General features: G+C 41.2%; 1 protein-coding gene across 1 annotated transcript in view; it reads left to right on the top strand.

The window, feature by feature from the left end:
• Slc25a21 (solute carrier family 25 member 21) overlaps nucleotides 1-20,685 on the top strand; it is a 482,333-nt gene that overhangs the window by 422,771 nt on the left and 38,877 nt on the right. Inside the window, exons 4-6 of the mRNA XM_028869746.2 lie at nucleotides 5,960-6,026; nucleotides 11,545-11,604; nucleotides 15,728-15,835. Coding sequence (XP_028725579.1) covers nucleotides 5,960-6,026; nucleotides 11,545-11,604; nucleotides 15,728-15,835 — 235 coding nt within the window. The remainder of the gene's footprint in view (nucleotides 1-5,959; nucleotides 6,027-11,544; nucleotides 11,605-15,727; nucleotides 15,836-20,685) is intronic.

The raw sequence follows: 20,685 nt of genomic DNA, 5'->3' as shown, positions 1-20,685 counted from the left end.
TGTGCCTATAACCTCAGCAACGCTCCTGTCTCCTCCTCCCTCACAGTTCTAGGGTCACAGGCACATATTGCCACACCTGGCTTTTATGTTAGTGTTGGGGATCCAAATTCAGGTTCATGGACAGCAAGCGCTCCAACCCGCTGAGCCATTTCCCAGCCCATGCATGCATTTACTTTTTAAAGAGTAGCTAGTGCATGGGAAATATTCAACAGATTTCTAACATTTTACTTACAATAATCCTAATGAAATCCTATTATAAATCCAAGTTCATATTTTTTTTACACAAGATAAAGTCAGACTGACACCTCTTAGAAGTAACATTAGGAACAAAATGTGAGGGATGCCATATAGTTCATAATACACTTGTCTATATTTTTATTAAATTAATTCACTTTTTCCAGTCTTGTCATAGTTTCGCCTCCTTCCTTTCCTCTCAGTGTCTCCCTACAAGCTCCACTCCCCCCATCCACCCCTCTTCTTTTTTCTTCAGAAAAGGGCAGGCCTCCCATGTTTATCAGCCAGCCACAGCATATCAAACTCAAGTTGCAGTAAGACTAGGCACCTCCTCTCTCATTAAGGTTGGATGAGACAACTCAGTATGAGGAATAGGGTCCCAAAAGTCAGCAAAAGAGTCAGAGGCAGCCTCTACTCCCACTGTTAGGAGTCACACAAGAAGACCAAGCTACACAGCTGTTAACATATGTGCAGAGGACCTAGGCTCTTTATTAGTACCATGCAGACTCTCTGGTTGGCAAGTCAGTCTCTCTGAGCCCCCATGAGCCCAGGTTAGTTGATTCTGTGGGTTTTCTTGTGTCGTCCTTGACCCCTCTGGTCCCCACAATTCTTCCTCCCCTTCTTTCCCAAGATTCTCTGAGCTCTGCCTAGTATTTGGCTGTAGGTCTTTGCATCTGTTTCCATCAATTGCTGGGTGAAGTCTCCCTGATGACAGTTGGGCTAGGCACCCATCTTTAAGTATATCAGAACATCATTAGGAATCATTTCATTGACTTGTTTTTAATTGCTGATCATGTTCAGTTCTATCCTAGGTCTCCGGGCCTTTGGATCCTAGCCCTCAGGCAGTGTCAGGGGTGGGCTCTCTCTCATGATATGAGTATCAATCTGGACCAGTCATTGGTTGGCTACTCACATAATTTCTGCGCCACCTTTACCCCAGCACATCTTGTATGCAGGACAAATTGTAGGTCCAAGGTTTTGCTGCTGAACTGGGTCCCAATCCCTCCAGTGGAAGTCTTACCTGTTACAGAAGGTGGCCAGTTCAAGCCCCACATCCCCCATTGATAGGAGTCTTAGCTAGGGTCACCCTCATAGATTCCTGGGAGTTTTCTTTGCACTATGTTTCTAGCTCATCCCAGAGATGACCCCTGATTTCACTCTCTCCCTCCATCCTCCCTTCACCCAATCTTTCTATTCCCATGACCACCCTCTATCAAAACACACACCCTGTTCACTTGTGCTGTCTATTCTCTTTCCCCTTCACAGTGAGACTCAGGTGTCCCCCCCCTTGAGGCCTCCCTGTAATTTAGATTCTCTGGGTCTGTGGATTGCAGCCTCGTGATCCTCTACTTTACAGCTAATACTCATGTATAAGTAAGTGCATACAATGTCTGTCTTTCTGGGTCTGGGTTACCTCATTCTGGATGATCTGTTCTAGTTCCAACCATTTTCATGCAAATTTCCTGGTGTCATTTTTTTTAACAGCTGAGTAATACTCCATTGTGTAAATGTATCACATTTTCTTTATCCATTCTTTGGTTGAGGGTCATCTGGGTTGTTTCCAGCTTCTGGCTATTATGAATAAAGCTGCTATGAACATAATTGAGCAAGTGTCTTTGTGATACAGTAGAGCATCTTCTGGTTATATGCCCAGGAGTGGTATAGCTGGATCTTGAGGTAGGTTGATTCCCAATTTTCCGAGAAACCACCAAATTTATTTCCAAAGTGGCTGTACAAGTTTTCACACCCACCAACAATGGGAGAGTGTTCCCCTTTCTCCACATCCTCACCAGCATGAGCTGCCACTTGTGTTTCCGATCTTAGTCATTCTGACAGATGCAAGGTGGAATCTCAGAGTCATTTTTATTTGCATTTGCCTAATGACTAACGATGTTAAACAATTCTTTAAGTGTTTCTCAGCCATTTGAGATTCCTCTGTTTGAGAATTCTCTGTTTAGATCTGTACCCCATTTTTTAAATTGGATTATTTAGTTTGTTGATGTCTAGTTTCTTGAGTTCTTTATATATTTTGGCAATTGGCCCTCTGTCAGATGTGGGGTTGATTTTCCCATTCTCTAGGCTGCTGTTTCGTCCTCTTGGCAATGTCCTTTGCCTTACAGAAGCTTTTCAGTTTCATGAGGTCTCATTTATTAATTGTTGAGCTTACTGTCTGCACAATTGGTGTTTATTCAGGAAGTTGTCTCCTGTGCCAATGTATTCAACGCTATTCCCCATTTTCTCTTCTGTCAAGTTCAACGTATCTGGTAAAGCTGCCAGAGTTGTGGGCCAGAATATGGGGCCTAGGGGAGGGTACATGTTTAAATTTTTAAAAGTAAATTGTGTGTTTGTGGAGGGTTGTGGGGATGGGAGTGGGGTTGTCTGCATGATGGTATGAGCACATGAGTACAAGCACCCAAAGTGGCCAGGAGAGGGCATCAGGTTCCTTGGTGCTGAAGTTAGAGGTGTTTGTAAGCTTCCTGACATGGTACTGGGAACCAAACTCTGGTCCTCTACAAGAGCAGCAACAGCTCTTAACCACTGAGCCATCTCTCCAGCCCCAAAGTTTATAGTACACTTTTATAAAATGTCTCATAGTGATTCTTAAGCCTCATCCATAGATTTTTCTATTTGGCTTGATGCAGGTTCAATTTTAAAAGCAGACTGACCCATTAACTGTCTTACCCAGGGAGGAACTGCCAGCAAGGCTTCATCAACATGTGCATTCTCACTCTCCATTCATTCACTCTCCATTCATCCAGCACATAGACCGAAGGCAGCTATCTTCCTCTCAAGAGGTAGATAATATGCACCATGTTGACATAGACATCACCAATCTCTTTACTTCCCTAACTTTGCTCAGAAACATAGCAAACTAAACTCATACAACAAGCCAGAAGCACATGAAATGGATAGTGCACATGGTTCTATACAAAGGTGGAAAAATACCTTTCACCAAATAAGCCATTCCCTCTTGAAGTTTTTAAATCTGTGCATCCTGTTTTGCTTAAAGAGACTTCAACCAACTACCAAATCAAGCCAGAGAGACAGCATCAGCTTGGGACGACCTCACATTCTCCTTCCTACATTTTGTTTGCAACTCTTCCTGTTGGCCCAAGGCACACTCTTAACAGATTTTTTTTTTAATTTTTCCTCCAAGGACATAGCATAGAAGGCCTGCAGAAGCCATGTTGGCCATTGGGACCATCAAGGCAATCTTTCTGGATCCAGGACTCTGGGCTATAAGTAGTCAACACAGTTCAATTGTATTTAAGTAAAATTTTACTGGAGATGTTACAGGGTATCTCAGAGAATTAAAATCAGGGGAAAATATTCAAAAGTGGTCTATATGTAACTGAGTTTAAAGACATCCTGTGGTAGAATCATAACCTGAGCACCAGATTCTCTTCCCTTTCTTCTTTCCAGTCTCCCTGAATAGGGGCTTCCTTTTTTTCTTTTCTTTTCTATTTCTTCTTTTGCCACAGCAGATTGGCTTCCTCCAAATGACAGAAACATGGCTACTGCTGATAATCTGGTTTTATATTTTGGAGCTTGAACCACACCAAGCAAGACTGCGATTTTCGGTACCAATTCCTAAATATGACTTGGGTCCATTTGAACAAGGTGTCTGACCAAGCCCTGCTTTCCCAGCTGTCTCATACTGTGTTAATACATTGGTCGCTGTGATTTCAATAGACTGGGTGTGTGGCAATTCTCCACAGAAGCGGTGCTGCCATGACCATCAGTACACGGGTACTGTTGCATGGATATTCTGTGAAAACAATTTGGGAAAATGTGTGATTCTAGAGTTCCATTTGCCACCCAAGGCTGCCTAGGATCCCTTAGAACTTCCAGTTAAAACTGCCCATGTATGTTATGAGGCTCAGGATGGTGAGACAAGGTCACTGTACATAAAAGGAGCTGAGCAGAGAGAGGAGAAGGAGGGCCCGTCGATGAAGCATCACCAACATGAAGCAGAGGGCTCTGGACCTCCCAGCTCTTTACAGATTAAACCCGTATGTTACTCCCAGCTGCCTCCCTGTTCCCTCCTGCCTTACACCTCTTTTTAATATTCTCTCCCATCACTTTTGAAATGAAGTCCTTGTGTTACTTGTGAGACAATCCTTTTCCAGAGAATTCATGCTATACTTGAGACAAAAGTCTAGAGCAAGGCAAAGTTTCTCCTGTTCTCTTGGTCTTTTCTTGGGGCTATAGAATGATTGAAAAAGACCAACTTTGAGAATCATCAAGCTCACCCATTGCCAAACACATCTCATCTCTGGTACCCATGACAGGTGGACGTTCAGATTGTTTGACCATATGTCAAAGTAGAACTCACCACTTTTCAGGAAAAGCCGTTCCATCTCTGGATAGTTGTGCCTATGAGAAGTGATTTCGATAAAAATCCAACTGGCCGAAATCTGTCTTTCTTTGCTGCTTCCAGCTCTTAGTCCCAGTTCTCCCCCTGGAAACAGAGGATTCCAGTGTCTTCCCCACATGCACACCTCTCAAGAGAGCCATCATTCACAGCACTTCTGCCTAAGATTGTTGACTGCTTAGTATCTTTTATTTCTAACTTCTCTCTGCTTCTGGTATATAGGCTGAGATCCCACCTGCCCCTAAAGGTGCTATTAACAATTTAGAAACACAAAGCAAACCTTTGCTCCTTTGAGTTTGCCATTTAAGCCAATGAGTTGATAAAAGCAAGAGGTCACTGTGTTTGGGTGGGTAACACAAGGTCAGCTGGAGTAAGCTCTTAACTTTTTGTTCTAGAAACACACAGAAAGCAGACCCAATGTGAGGAAGCTAGAGCAAAGCTTGGCTTCACTCAGAGGAGCTTCTGTCCCATGTCAAATGGACATCCTAAAACAGAGACATATTGAGTCTTGTCCTTCTCTGTAGCCACTAAATCAAGAAGATGGATTACTTCAGAAAATGCAGCAAAATATTCTATTTATATAATGGCAAGGTGGAAAAAGAGATGTGGTAGGTGCATCGAGCTTCTTAGACACTAGAGGTTACAATGTTGACTCCTAGAACCCAATAAGAAAAAAAAAGTGGTGGGTTTTAATTGATCAGAATCATTTGTCACTCATGCAAAATTTATTCTTGTCTAAATGTATTCCCACAGTATCCTCAGTGTTGATATGGAAAGAGTCTAACTTTTCCTCTGCCAGTCTACATAAACCTTAAACCTGGCCCTCCTCAATCTTCTTCCTCTTCCACTAAGGAACTTCAAAAGTATACATAACTAACTCGGGATGGGAGACCTAATCTCACAGACTCAGAACTAACTAATAAAGCCCAAATTAAAGGTTATGATGACTTGCTGACTTCAAAAAGGTTCGATCTACTACAATTGGGTATAACCCTAATCTCATTTGGTTACCAAAACTGAGGAAATAAAAGACCTTAGATAACTTGAAGTAAACTACAACACAGAGAAAATAAAACTCCCCTGAATGGAGAAGAGTCAAACTTGTCTGTGAGGTAGAGCTTGTGGCCATGTTTCTCAGTTTGCTCACAGGGCTCCAGGCTTAGAATCGCTCAGCTATCTTCTTAGTGTCGTAGCAATGATAGCCACAGGATTCTTATCTTCACTCTAGAATTGCAAACTTCAAAATTGGTATGCTAGATTAGATAGTCACTTTCTTTATTCATAAACAAAAGCAGAATTTTCTGATGTCAATTTCCTTACTTACATAGCAATATTTTCTTTCTCTAATAGGTTTTTTGGCTTTTACAAAGGAATTCTACCACCCATTTTAGCTGAAACACCAAAAAGAGCAGTCAAGGTAAGTACTGAATGCTTTCCCACCAAGTGTACACACAATATCAAGACACCCATAGTAATGAAGGGAGCACTAATATCACTTAATGTAAAACACTAAAACTTTTAATGCAGAAATTGTAGCATAATCAATCTTTGTTATAATTAGACATGGTCAGTCTTTCAAATATACTTATTTGTGTGTAGTGCTTTTTTTCAGGTAAAGGTGCTTCTTTCTGATGAGGAAATTACTTACACAGAGAGGGGGGAGGGAAGGAGAGAGAGAGAGAGAGAGAGAGAGAGAGAGAGAGAGAGAGAGAGAGAGAGAGAGAAAGCAGTGTCTGAGACTCAAGTAACTAAGTCACAAAACCTACAAAATCATGTGGACCTTTTCTTAAGCAATTCAGAAATGTTCCTTTGGAGCAATGACTATTAAAGAAAAAGAAGTAGAAAATCACTCTTGAAATCATTTCTGTCTCATGAAGTATACTGTTTATTTGTGTATGATTCTTACATAATGTTTTTAACAAGTCAACTTTATTTTCCCCTTTAATATCTTCTGCTAAAATTCTCTGCTGGTGCTTACAAAATTATTATTTCCATTTCTTTAATGTATGACTCTGTAGGTTTATGTACTACTCACTGGTGTTGAGTGTGTGTCCATGGATGTGTGCCAGACCCTCGAAGGATAAAAGACCTCCACACTGTTTCCCAGAGTGTTCTATCAGGCAAAAAATCCTAATTGCAGTAGCTCTAACTGGCATGGCCCTCCCACCCACCCCCATCTCTGACATCACCAAATATGGCTTTGTCTTTCTATAAAAAATAACATAAACATAAATGTAAAGACTTCCTTCCAACTTTATGCCATTTATTTTAATGGCATAAGGCTTTTTCACATACTCAATTTCTATCCCCGATATTCCTGAAAGGCAAGAAGGAACAGCTTACATGCTGTTACTGAGTGAATTAAGGGAATGACTGGGTTTAAAAACATGATGAAATAACCAACATATATATACAAACATCAAACTTTTGCATTATGTCAAATAGTAACGTAATAGAATTTAAATTCAGGTCTCAAGTTCAGAAAAGAACACTTCAAAACATACTTTCTCTATAAACGTGTCTTCTTTGTTGCTGTACGTTTTGTGCTCTCATATTATTGCTTCAATACAAATTTCATTATAAGGATCTGAATCGCAGTAGAGGATCTGGAAAAAGTTCACCAAAGTACACAAAAGGGCTGAATTGAATTATGAGACGGCTTCACTTGATAAAAGATTGCCCAAGTAAACAAACAGAACAGAGTTCCTGTTCAAAAGGAAAGTCACTTCATCTCCCTGGAATAATATATTCATTTGTTCAGTGTTTTCCGTGTATAAATAAAGTAAATTGTAATTAGACTTCTTCCTGCAGTCATTTCCCTTAATGCTATATATTGGAGACAATTTACACTTTAAGAGGATTAAGTTTTATCAATGTTGAACAATCCTTTACAAAAAAAAAAAAAAGGAAGAAGAAAAAAAAAAAAAAACCTCGAGCCTTACAAAACTGAGTTAGTCTCTAAAAAAATAAAATAGAGCAGTGCTCCGTGCCAGAACAATGGTTAACAGATGAACTGTTGGGCAACTGGATATGGTGGATGTGTCCCAGACATCTTGTTGCAAGTAGATTTTACCTTAAAACTATTGAGACATATGGTAAGTACATTGGCTTTTTAAGTAGAACTTGTAGTTAAGTGTATCTTTGCCAGATGGATAACACTAGTTTTTCAACACAATTTATGAAAGCATTCATTTTATAGGTATTTATCTTAGGATTTGGGAAAAGCAACCATCTGATTGTAACGATTTCATACCTCATAAACTATCTCATTGTGTGTCATTGAAATTTACCTCTGAATAAAATATTCAAGAATGTTTCTGTGTGTGTGTGTGTGTGTGTGTGTGTGTGTGTGTCTGTGTCTGTGTGTGCGCGCGCGCACGGGCGCGCATAAGTGCACATGCTTGTGTGCACACACCTACATGCATACATCATGTATATATGTTTTCCTTGGGATGGACACTTTAGTTACAATTGTTCCCATAATCAGAAACAGGCAATTTTATGCTTGTCTGTATTTTATTGTTTGAAATGAGGTTCATAATTAAAATAATAATATTTCTTTCCAAAAATGAAGACAGAATCAAACTGTAATCAACAAACAGAAATGAAGACAAGACTCAGACAGAGACACTGAGAGATGGGAGGCAGCATGTTCTGGGTTCTAGAGTCTGCTATTCAGCTTCCCAAGGCCAGAAATGCAATTGTTTTTTTATGTTCAAATTACTAGGACTTTTTACCCTGACCCAACTCATGGGCAGTTATAAGCATGTGAAGTCTGCATGTGCGCTACTGTGTATCTTCACCTCCTGTGGTGTCCACACATAGTTGATGCTCAAATGAGTAAATGAAACAGGAAGAAATTTATAAGAAAAAGAGTTCATATTTGGAGATAATCTCTTCCATTTATCCAAATCCCCACATTTCCTATTCAAAGTATCTTGAAGGCCAAGACTTCCATTTCTGATCGAGATGGAGTAACAGCCGTATTAACTCTCCTTCATGAGCAACATCGTGAAGAGTAACAATAATGTACATGAAGCAGCAGTTTTGTTTAAAGATACTAATATCACACAATGAAGGACGGCAACATCTGGGAGAGAGAAAACAAAGAAGATGAGCCTATGAAAGCCCCAATGAAAGGCCCTAAGTAAGGCGGGAAATAGAGGCAGAACCCAGGAAACTCCTTATAAAGATCAGACTCTAGGAAGAGTAAGGTTACTGGGACTGACAGGAGAAAGACAGAGAGACAGAGAGAGATTTTCAGAGAAATCCCCTCTGGTATTCAGCAGTGTAAGCCTATGAGAGAACTCCTACCACCCAGAAAATAACCATCCCAGATGACTAGAGGATGAGAGCATGATAGTGTACAGCTAGGAGCAGTCCCTGTGCTTGCCAGTCAGCCTGGAGAGCCTCTGCTTCCAAAGGGCAGTGAGAAGAGTGCTCAGAGGGACCTTTCTGTATGAGTAGAGATGAGTACTGTAGGGAGCACTTCTCAGCTCCCGTCTTAGAAGCAAGAGTTGAATGGCTCATGGTTCTCATACAACTCCACTGCGTCCAAGGACAGAACATCTAGGATGAGTTTTCTCAATAGGTCTTTTAATGAGCATGGTCTAAAAACAAAGAGAAAAATAAAGATAGGAAAATTAAAAAAAAAAAAGACTAGAATTGTCCCCAGGCATATGCTTGAAAATCCTCGTAAGGGCTGATAGACTTGTGGGCTGAGTCTATGTCCCTAGACTTCTTCCTTGAAATCCCAGTTTTGTCTTTAATCCCTGAAATGACAGAAAGCCAGACAGGAAAAAAGATAAACAAACATTGAACAAATGCATCTCACACAGTAAATTACTAAGGTAGTGGAGATTTCTATGAGGCCCATCATCTCCCAAAATATTCAGGACCCAATGCCAGTGTAGAGAATTGATTCCAAAATGGTATATGGGACAAAAAAAAACCAACATAATGACTATAGTGAGATGTGGCTCATGAGTATATCCTCACCCCTCTTTTTGTAAGAACTAGAGACTGAACACCAGGCATTCTATATGCCAGGAAAGCACACTACTACTGAGGGATAACCACAACCCATACCCTCTCCTCTTGTCTGACAAAATTGTCATGTGGATTCAGTAGAGTAGTACATGCAAGATCTTAGCATGTTCCTGGACCACAGCAGACTTTCACGATTTCAACATCAGTGGTTCCTCTGTTAACATAAGTAAAGACACGAAATAGAAACAAATTTTCCTAAGCCTAAGTCTCGTGTCAGGGAATCCTAGTTGTATTATATTATTTCATGACAACGCTAATAGCTAAGGCTCTTGCAGTTGACGTTTGGACAGGTGAAGCAATGTTCTCATGCTTTCATGATGAAGTGGCATAGGCAGGCTTCAGATGTATACTGCTCACTTCAAAAGCCTGGCAAAGTGATGGTCTAAACACAATGATGGTGATAACAATCATAAAAAAAAGAAGTGAATGTTCTTTAAAGCCTACTAGTAGAGCCAAGCAGGTAGCTCACACCTATAATCTCAACATTTAAAAGGCTGAGGAAGGAAGATTGTCATGTGTTCAAGTGCAATATAGACTACGAAAGTGAATTCTAGGTTAGCTTGGGTTATATAACGACTCTTTGACTCAAAGAAACAAACAAATACCTAAGACTTCTATTTTTCCCTCTGGAATGACTTCTAAGGCTTCTAATGGGTCTCTCACCAAAGCAGCAGTAGTGCCTACTGTGTGGGGTCAGGAAAGCAGCAGTGTGTGCTGTGTTTGCTGTATTCTGAGTGCCTAGAATGAGAGGAATCTAATAAATATTTAGTTAGTGAATGAACAAATCCTTATTCTAGAAAAGTCTATATCAAAACTTCATCTAAAGTGTCATGGCGATGATCCCATTCTTTAAAAGAATAAGAAGAGTCAATCTGTTAGTAAATGATTCTTGGGCTACCTAAAGACTCCAGAGGCCATGTACACAAGAAACCACCTCTTTCTAGCAATAGAGTATAACTAGCCCCCAAAACCCTATTTTTCCTTCACCTTGCTCTATTTTATTAAGCTATGAAATAACAGCATGATTTACCATCCATTTCTTGGTTCTTGAGACTCAGACACTGCAGGTCCTAAGAGTACAACTTACTATCATTGATACTGGTAACTCAGAAACAAAATATCCTGCCCAAGCAGAGTTGTTTTCCAAAATATAGAACACAGGGAATGAATTATTTCATTTTGCCCTGAAAAAAAAATATGTTTGTGCAACTTACTATTGTCCTCTGAGGGTGCGAACAGCATCGCTATTGATCCCTGTTCTCCATTATCTTCAGATCCTAAAGGAGGGAACAAGGTTGAGAACCGTCTTTCTTCGGGGCAAAGGAGTGGGCTAGATACACTTGATGGGCCCTCCCCTAGTTTATCACGGCATCTTTGCATTCACTTAATGTTAAACATTCTGTGGAGCTATCAGGAGAACGAGCATTTGTACATGCAAGGCTGAGAAGTGGATGTCTTCTCCAAGCGTGTTAGAAAACGGGGCATTTTCTTGGAAAGTGGTTCGTAGAAAAAAAAAAAAAAAAACATGTAAGACCAAGGATTTCAGGTCTCTGGGCCTATAATTTTGAATCACTGCCATAAGAAAGAAGTCTATTGATGTCTGGGGAAACTGAAAACGGCCATGGTAAATGAGAGTTGTATGGTTCATTTACTGCTATAAGGGATTCCATCAGATTTTCTGTAAGTTATTATAACTACATTTGAAAAATGGGAATGTTAAAATGGCATCTTATAGCAACAGCCCCAGACAGGATTAAAAGCTATGTTAGATGGTTCATCATTTTTAAATGCTGATTAATATAATGATTTACTGAAGGACTTTTGGCCAATTAGAGAGTTTGTTGTGGAAATTGTTATAAATCTCTAGGTTTGGTTTGGTTTCACAGTTTTCCACCTTTGAGCAGTACAAGAAATTGCTGGGATCTGTGTCGCTATCACCGGGGCTGGTAAGTGAGAATATTTATTATACTTAAGTGTGTATGTTATTTCATAAAGCAAGATCCAGAAACAAAAACCCTTTTGATTCCCAAATCCCAGCTACTAAAATATGAATTTGAGTTATTCAATGTTCAGCTACTTGTTGAAAGCCATCTTCATAATAACTCTCACAATCTGGCTATTTTATGGCTCTCAGTGATGAATTTACGATAATAATGATATGTCTAGAAAGGCCTCTATAAGATATGGTCAAGAACATAAAATAAAGACTACATTCACCTTTGGAAACCAAGGCATGCATTTGTTTACATACACGCTGCATGTATCTATTTATGCAGAAGTCAATACGCCTGAGATTATTTCCTAACAGGTCAATTTCCCAGCTGTTGCTCAAGCTGTAGTATTTAAGTCCTATATTTATAGGACTTCAAGTCACTTGGGATAAAATCACTCTGTGGTCAGGGGCAGACTGAAGGGCCTTTTATTGGAATGAGTGTAAACAACTCAGCTGGGGAGAATACGGATCCTACAATGGCACAGCTCAGGTAGTTCACAAAGCTCACATGGTGAGTGGTCACTGCTCTTTGTCAGTCCTCCCTGCTTGGGGACTTTGCTTTGCTCCTTTTTTTTTTGGTATTTCAAGACAGGGTTTCTCTGTGTAGCTTTAGAGCCTGTCCTGGAACTCACTCTGTAGACCAGACTAGGCTCGAACTCACAGAGATCCGTCTGCCTCTGCCTCCTGAGTGCTGGGATTAAACGTGTGTGCCACCACTGACTGGCGACTTTGCTCCCTTTCGTAAAGCCAAGTTAAATTATATTGACCAAATGTGTGTGCACTGAGAGCCCCAGAGAGAGCAATTGCACGAACCTCCTTCTTCCAGTCTGCAAAGGAAACACAATACCGTGCCTCATTGCTCTGCATGGCAATGTGACGTCTATCCTCTAGGAAAATCCCTGCTTGGCTGCTACAACCTCAAAATTCTATTCGGAAAAACAACATTTTTGCCTTCAGCTCTTTGATTATAAAACCACTGTAAGCTAAAAAAAAGAAAAAGTGCATTGGGTACATCCAACCCACTGAGCATCACAGGTAAGTGTCAGCATATGCTATAAAGTATTGGTTGCTTACTTTCCTGAAGGAATAACCAGCTGAGAGCTGTGGTATACTTCTTCTACCCAGCATCATGAGCTCTTATGGCACTGTTGGCCTGGGAAAAGATACTTCAAATCAAAATGTGAAGTGTGCTTCATTTTTGACCATCATAAAGGCAAATATATCAGAACACTGTGTATCAGGGATTATATATCCTTTCCTTGTAAAAGTTTGTTTCAGAATGTTTTCTCTAACAGATTGTCAAAAAAGTCATTCTTATCCTCAACATTCTTACATGCCTACTTTCTAGAAAGGATCTTTTTAGATAAAGCTCCCAATCCAACCTCCTGACTCAACAGGGTGGCTGAGGCATGCTCTCATAGATAGGAGCAGTGATACCAGGAATCTCAGGTGGATAAGATTTTGTTTTAAATTCCATGCCTGGAGTGATGGAGGTTAATGCTTTGAATCCTAGCATTCAGGAGGAGGCAGAGGCAGGAAAATGGATCTCTGTGAGTCAACCTGATCTATGCAGTAATTTCTAGAACAGCTAGGGCTACATGGTTAAGACCCTGTCTCAAAAAAAACGTGTGTGTGTCAGGGGCGGGGGGGGGGGGGGGGGGGGGGACGGGGGGACGGGGACGGGGACGGGGGACTTTTCCATAGTATCTTCCTTTGGAAACATCTTGAGAAAAAGAAGATTAAAGACTTCCTAGTAGGAGTAAATAAAATATGGCCTCCAAAGGACTGGCTGGCTCTTTCATAGCTGCACACAGGTACCATGCGAGACACTGCAAGTCTTTTGACTCAAGATTTGAAATGGAAAAGTATTTGGCCACTCCATCCACTATAAATGAACTCATGCAAACCATATTCAGTCCTCTTCTCTTCTTGAGCTCATTTACTCCCGTTTCTTTTTGGATACAGTGAGGCATTTAGCCGTTAAATATGCCCTGGTGCTCACATGAAAGCCAGGGCTGGAAACCCGACAGCAAAGGCTTGCCTCTGTAACAATCTAAGTAACATGATCTGCTGATATCTGATCAATTCTTTTGACAAGGGACTGCTGAATGCTAGTTCTGACAGCAGATGTAGCTGAGCTTTATAGAGGGACCAAAAAAAAAGTGAATTACTTGGAAGGTTGCATACAGTGAGTAATAAAACCCTAACATCTGGATTTTAGCTTTCCCAGTCAGAAGAGTTTGGGGCTGGTTTATTTTTCTCTCTCCCTGCTTACTGGACTCCATGATGGAAGTCTGAGATAAATGAGAAAATATTTGGTCAGTTACCCTAAACAAATTATGCTTAAAATTGTAATGAAGTGGGAGAAAGGGAAATCATCATTAGTAATCCTTCTCTCCTAGAATCTGTGTGCAACTCCACTCTTCCTCCTTTTTCGTGGGAAACCAGGGCAGCTATGTTTGGAAAGTGATTTAAAAGGACATCCATGCATTAGTTTGACCCTTGTCGAGAAACTCGACATTACTCTCTCTGTTGTGCAGACGAGGGAACTGGCTTATCCCGAGTTCTAGGATGAGTGCATGGCCCCAGCAGCACAGATGGTGTCGGTGTGAGGGCCAGCCCTTCCCTCTCCTGACCACTGTCTCTCTGTGGCTCTCACTTGGTAGGTGGGGTGTGGGCTACATTTCAACCTCCCCACACTCCTGTTCCTCAGTCAACCCTGCCTCTACTTTAATGATACAGAACATTTCTTACTCCCATCTCTCTTATTTTTAAATTATCAGAAACACTAAATAAGGACCAGCTGAAGCCAGGTATGGTACATGCTTGTAATCCAAACACTTGGAAGCTTAAGGCAGGTGGATCACTGTGAGAGTTAAGGCCAACTTGGGCTATAAAGGCCTTGTCTCGGAGACTGGAAGGAAGGAATGAAGTGAAGAGAAGAAGATTTCTGTCTTCCCTGGAACTAGTTCAGCAGCAAGGGATTTTGGAGAGTGAAGGTTTTGTTTTTCTGCTGTGCACGCATATGTGCTTTAATTATTGTTGTGCTTATTTCTAGTGTACATTTTCTAGGAAACCTTTAGATTCGCTGTAGAAGAAAATTGTTGCTTCCTATTGCTAAAGTTCTTGTTTCCTTTTTTGTTCCTTTTTTTTTTTTTTTTTTTTTTTTTTGAGACAGGGTTTCTCTATGTAGTCCCAGCTGTCCTGGAACTCACTAGGTAGAACCAAGCTGGCCTCAAACTCAGAGAGCTCTGCCCTCCTCTGCCTCCCAAGTACTGGGATTAGGTTTCTATTGCTGACATTCAACCCATAGACGAAAAGAATCTGACATGCAACTGTCCTTTGATCAATGTTCTAGATTTAGAGGAGCCCTTGAGAACAACTAGCCATTTCTCATCAAGGTGTTTAGTCATCAGCTTTTAGGTACAAAAATACAGCAATCACTCCTTTAAAAACAAAAGATAGCTGGGATGTAACTCAGTGATAGAGTTCTGCCTACTGTGTAAAAGGCCCTGGCTGTCATCCTCAGTGTTGGGAATAAAAACAAAACAAAATAGAGAATGAATGAGAATAATTTTGTTTGTTAATAATCTTAAGCAGTGGTTCTAAGAACATGGCTATACATTTGAATGTTTCCAGTTATGTACCTGGGAGGTGACCTTATGTAAACATTTTATTTGTGGTTCTAGTCAATAAATACATTTAAGTAGATATTTTTAAATGGAGCTCTTCCTTTACAATTTAAACTCTTCCATTATATACATGAAGATGTTTTAGGATCCACCTTTAACCAGTCAAACAGCCTCCCCTTTTGTTAAAGGAAAACATCATTGTTGATGGGGCTTTGACGTTTTATTTTGAAAACATTAGGATGTGGTTTGTGGCTTCTGTAATTTCTTCTCCATGGATTGTCAGCATCTAATCAAGAATTCAAACTGTTTAATAATGGTATATAGGGCACTTAGTAGGGTCCTTTGTTCTTGTCTTGACTTTGACTGTATTGTATAATGAACAGAATATTTAATCCAACACACATGATCAGTTGTTTTAAAGCATTGATTGACTTATTTTTCTAGACATTTGCCATTGCTGGACTTGGATCTGGACTAACAGAAGCCGTTGTGGTCAATCCTTTTGAAGTGGTAAAAGTTGGTTTGCAGGTCAATAGGAACACGTTTACAGAGGTAACCATTTAGTGTTTTCCTACTATTATGGAATATAAAAAATTGTGTGTGTGTCTGTGTGTGTACACAATTCATAAAATTATGAACCCAGACCTTAAGCACTATAAAGTCACAGCAAAACATTCTTTAAAAAGTAGAATAAGAAAAAGTCAACTATCTCCTGCAAAATGTTAAAAATGCATTAAGATATGATAGATAAATAGGAGTACATATTTTTATTTTAGAGTGCTAATGAAACTTATAGTGACTCACTGGGGGTTTCCCCCAAAAAAAATTTCTCTTCCACACTGCATGAGAAGATGCTGTAGCAAAACCACTGAGGTGATGGTATTATTGTACTTTTAGATGAAGTCATTTTTTTAAAAAATTACCTCACTCCTTTCCCCACTCCACCCATCACCCTCCCCAAAAGTTTCTGATAATCTGTCAAAGTTGTCTTTGGGTTATATCTGAAAGTCACAAAGACTATGTGAAGACATCACCACTTGGAGAGTGATGGGTCTTGACATCTAATCACCGATACCCAATGTTCCACGTAGACAGCGTCTCTTGGTGTGTGCTGGCCTTCACTTCCTTCTAGCTGCCTAATAATTCCCTTGACACTGCCAAATCCAACTGTTCCTGATGGATCCTTTTGGATTCCAAACACAAGGCATGGGGAAAACAAGGGGATTAACATTCCAGGTCCTTTCCTAGCTTTTTTAGTGGGTAGCATGTGGTATAAATTGGTCTGGAGTATCTGCTGACCTGGATACCCCTGCCTACTACTTAAGCAGCTGGGAATGGGTGGAGACCCCCTCATCCCCAGCCCACTTCCTGCCTGCTGATGTTGCCTGACAGCTTCTTGGGCAGGGTTTGGGAGAAAGGGGGCCCTACTCACCTGTCACTACCAAGACTTGAAGTCAGGGAGATTGGGGAGGCGTAGGGCTGCTGTAACAGATGGTATCTACTCAGGTGAAGTCAACTTGATTCAAAGAGATTTTTTTTTTTGAGTTGCAAAAGTCTGAACATCAGAAAGGGCTGGAAAAATCTCTGTATACCCCTAGATGTTTGTTTATGTTCTGTTACCCGGTCTTTCTAGCTTAAGAGAAAATGAGGGCGAGCAGTAGGAATAGAAAAAGAGAGAGGAACTTTTCAAACACCCCCATCAACATGTAGCATTTAAAACAGTTCCCGTGAAATCTGCCCAAGCAAAATTACTTTATTAGAGTGGGAAAATTACCAGCAAGAAGAAAATTCTGAAGATCACTGCTCAGTGCCTGATTTTGCCCACGGGGAAGCTTGTCTTAGAGCAGCAGTGAGAAGCCAAGGGGCAAACAGATCTTAGCTGCAGGTCTTTGTCCAGGCAACATATGACTACAGGCACAAGAATGGGACAAAATACCAAGGCACACTCCCTAGAACAAAAACAAGGAGCATTTATAGCACCCTCTTTACTCCTAATGTTCTTTTTGTCTCTCCTGCTCCCAAGGACATTCTACACCAAGCCCAAGTAAGAATGCACATTTCATATGCCAATACTTTGCTAGGGCATGATAAACACAATGCCCATCCGACAACAAAAAAACTTGCTGCATGTAACCACACTCTAGGTCTTTTGCACAAGTTCGATCTCTATAAACTGTTTATATATTTCAGTCATTTTTTTAATGGACAGATAAAAGAAGCTTACTTAGAGTCAAAATTATGAGATTTTTCAATGAAATGATATAGAGAGTATCATGTTAAGCAAGGTGACCCAGTCTCAGAAAGACAAAAGGCTCATGTTTTTTTCTCATACAGAAATCCTGAAATGTAATGCTTGCAAATACTGGTATAGACTTGAAACTAGATAGGAGACCACAAGAGAGGAAGGCAAAGTTGTAATGGAGAGGAAAACAAGTTTTATGTGACATGAAAGTGTGAGGACAGCTACCCAGGCTGGGGGGACACACAGGAGGCAGGGGGAAGGGGGGAGGAGGAAAGAAAAACAAAAACCAAATTTTTTTTAAAAAAATAATGAAATCTAATTTTCTGTAACTAATAACTTTTAGCTGAACCTACAAATGATAAATTCTTGTTATAAAATAACAAAAAAGTATAACTTTCTGTACATACTGTAGGTATGTAAAAGCACAAAAAATAATCCAGACTCTAGGACAGTCAGTGCTGGCCCAATAGAAATGGAATTCCAGCCACTTCCTTAGTAGCTGATGAAAGAGTGAAGAGAATCAAGTGAATTTAATTTAATAGCATAGATTTAATTAGCCCATTATATCCAAAGTGTTTTTAGGAAGTTATCTTTTTAGTTCAACTTCAGAATTTTAGAATAGTAGGAAGAAAACAACAACAAAAAAAACTTTCTATCTGAATACCTTCCTTATTGTCAACATTCCCCCATCAGAGTAACCCATTTTTACAGCGATAAACCTGACACATCACCCCCTGAAGTCTGTAGCTTACAGTAGGGTTCACCCTTGATGTTGTATATTCTATATGTTTAGATGTATTTGTGACATATATTCACCGTAAAAATATGACACGAAACCTCAAGACATGACCCACCGGGCAAAGAGCCTGCTGCACAAGTGTGAGGACCTGAATCCAGATCCCCCAAACCCACATAAGGGCAGGCATGGTCTCCCACATCTGTAGTCCCCGCACTACGATGGTGAGGTGGGCTGAGAGAGATGTGTCCACCCCCTCACTGCCTGTGGCAGGTGGGAGAGATGAGCCTGAGGTCATAAGAGCAGGAGAGCTGTCCCTGCCCCTCACCAGATGCAGCACTCAGAAGAGCTGCCCCTACACCTCGCCTGGGCAACACAGTAGAGCTGGCCCTGATGGTCCAGGTGTGGGAGAGCTGCCCCTGAGGACGTGAGAGCAGGAGAACTGGCCCCGCCTCCTGCTCATTGCTGCAAGGAGTGAACTAGCCAGGGCAGTATTGGAGATCGTAGTACCCTGGTGATGAGGACAGGGAAGAGCTGGCAGACTGACCAACCCTACAACTACTAGGGCCCAGAACCAGGGTTATGAGTTGGCCCACCTCATAACTTCTATCTGATCTGTGATTGACCAGAGCAAGTGAAGGAGCGGGTCCTGCAGACCCAAAGCTGCAGGATCACCAGGACACAGGGCAATAACAGGATATCCACGAGGAGTCCCAATGAGGGCCCAGCATGGATAGTGCAGCAGAAACCAGAGGCCTCAAACCAGACCAATGACTCTCTGCAATGAACACTTGCAAGTAAAAATGTATGGACAAATGGGGGGAGGAATGTAAAGATGTATGGACAAATGAATAAAAAAAATTATAAGCAGAACTATCATTTTATTCAACAGTTCCAAAGACTATATCCAAAGAAAATGAAGTTTAGTGTGGCAGTGCATGCCTTTAATTAACCCAGCATTCAATAGGCAGATGGTGAATCTCTGTGAGCTCAAGGCCAACCTGGTCTACATAGCAAGTTCTAGGCCAGCCAGGGTTATATGGTGAGGCCCTGTCTCAAAGTAAGAAAGGAAGAAAGGGAGGGAGGAAGAGAGGGAGGGAGGAAGGAAGAGAGGGAGGGAGGGAAGGATATGAAGTCAACATGCCAAAGAAATATCCTCACTCCCATATCAATTGCAGCATTTTTTCATAATAATAGGATAGGTAATCAACCTAAGTGTCCATTGACCAATGAATGGCGAAGAAAGAAATACAAAACACACGTATGAAAAATGGAATACTATTCAATCGCAAGAAAAATGAAATCTCATCCTTTGTGGTAATGTAGATGAACCTGGAGGGCATCATGTTAAGTGAAATAAGCTAGGCACAGGAAGGGAGACTGGCGTCACATGATCCCAGTCACACGTGAACTCTGGAAAAGTTTGAGCCCACAGAAATGGAGAGTAGTAGAGCTGTTAACAGAGCTTGGGAACGTGGGGGATGGGAAAAAGAAGAGGATTGGTGAGCCTAAACCTTTATCTCGGCAAGAACCACCTGCTATCAAGTTGCTTACCGGTTTTAAATTGCCGTGCAGGTCCACCATCATTGACGAGTAGCGACTAGCAATCTGTTGGCTGTGAATTGCAGCAGAAAGTAGAGATGAGACTATGTAGCTAGAGTTTTCCTGCCTTGCCCACAGTCAGGACAAAGCTCTCTCACCCGCCAGTCCCACAGCCGCTCAGACCCAACCAAGTAAACACAGAGACTTATATTGCTTACAAACTGTGTGGCCGTGGCAGGCTTCTTGCTAACTGTTCTTATAGCTTAAATGAACCCATTTCTATAAATCTATACCTTGCCATGTGGCTCATGGCTTACCAGCATCTTCACATGTTGCTTGTCCTGGCGGAGGCTGGCAGTGACTCCTTCCACCTTCCTATTCTTTCTTTTCTCCTCTCTGTTAGTCCCGCCTATACTTCCTGCCTAGCCACTGGCCAATCAGTGTTTTATTTATTGACCAATCAGAGCAACACAATTGCCATACAGAACATCCCACAGCAAGACTAGAAACATTTGAGGCCACTTCAAGAGGAATTCTGCCACAATCAAGCTCTTCTTCTTCTGCAACAGTTGTATGGTGTAAACATGGGTTCTTCATCGTGTCTCTTCACGTCAGACAGTGGGCTCACAGAAGGCTGAGTTCATTTTCAGGCACTCACAGCTCCAGTGGTGGTAGAGCGATGCACGCATGGGCTACATGCAGAATGAGCCGCTGGCCCAACGCCTCTGAAAGCAGAATGGGTTTCCCCCGCGGAGGTCCTTTCTGCGGCCGGATAGCTCTTGTCCTGCCAACCATGTGAACTCCTCAGGCATCCTGTCTGCTCTGCACTCCTCGCTGCCCTCACGTCTGGGCCGTGAACTGCCGTGGAATCCAACCCAGGTT

This window comes from Peromyscus leucopus, chromosome 14 (assembly GCF_004664715.2).
Source record: "Peromyscus leucopus breed LL Stock chromosome 14, UCI_PerLeu_2.1, whole genome shotgun sequence".
NCBI lineage: Eukaryota > Metazoa > Chordata > Mammalia > Rodentia > Cricetidae > Peromyscus > Peromyscus leucopus.
The sequence above is the reverse complement of the archived record's forward strand: the minus strand, read 5'-3'. Positions and strand labels throughout refer to the sequence as shown.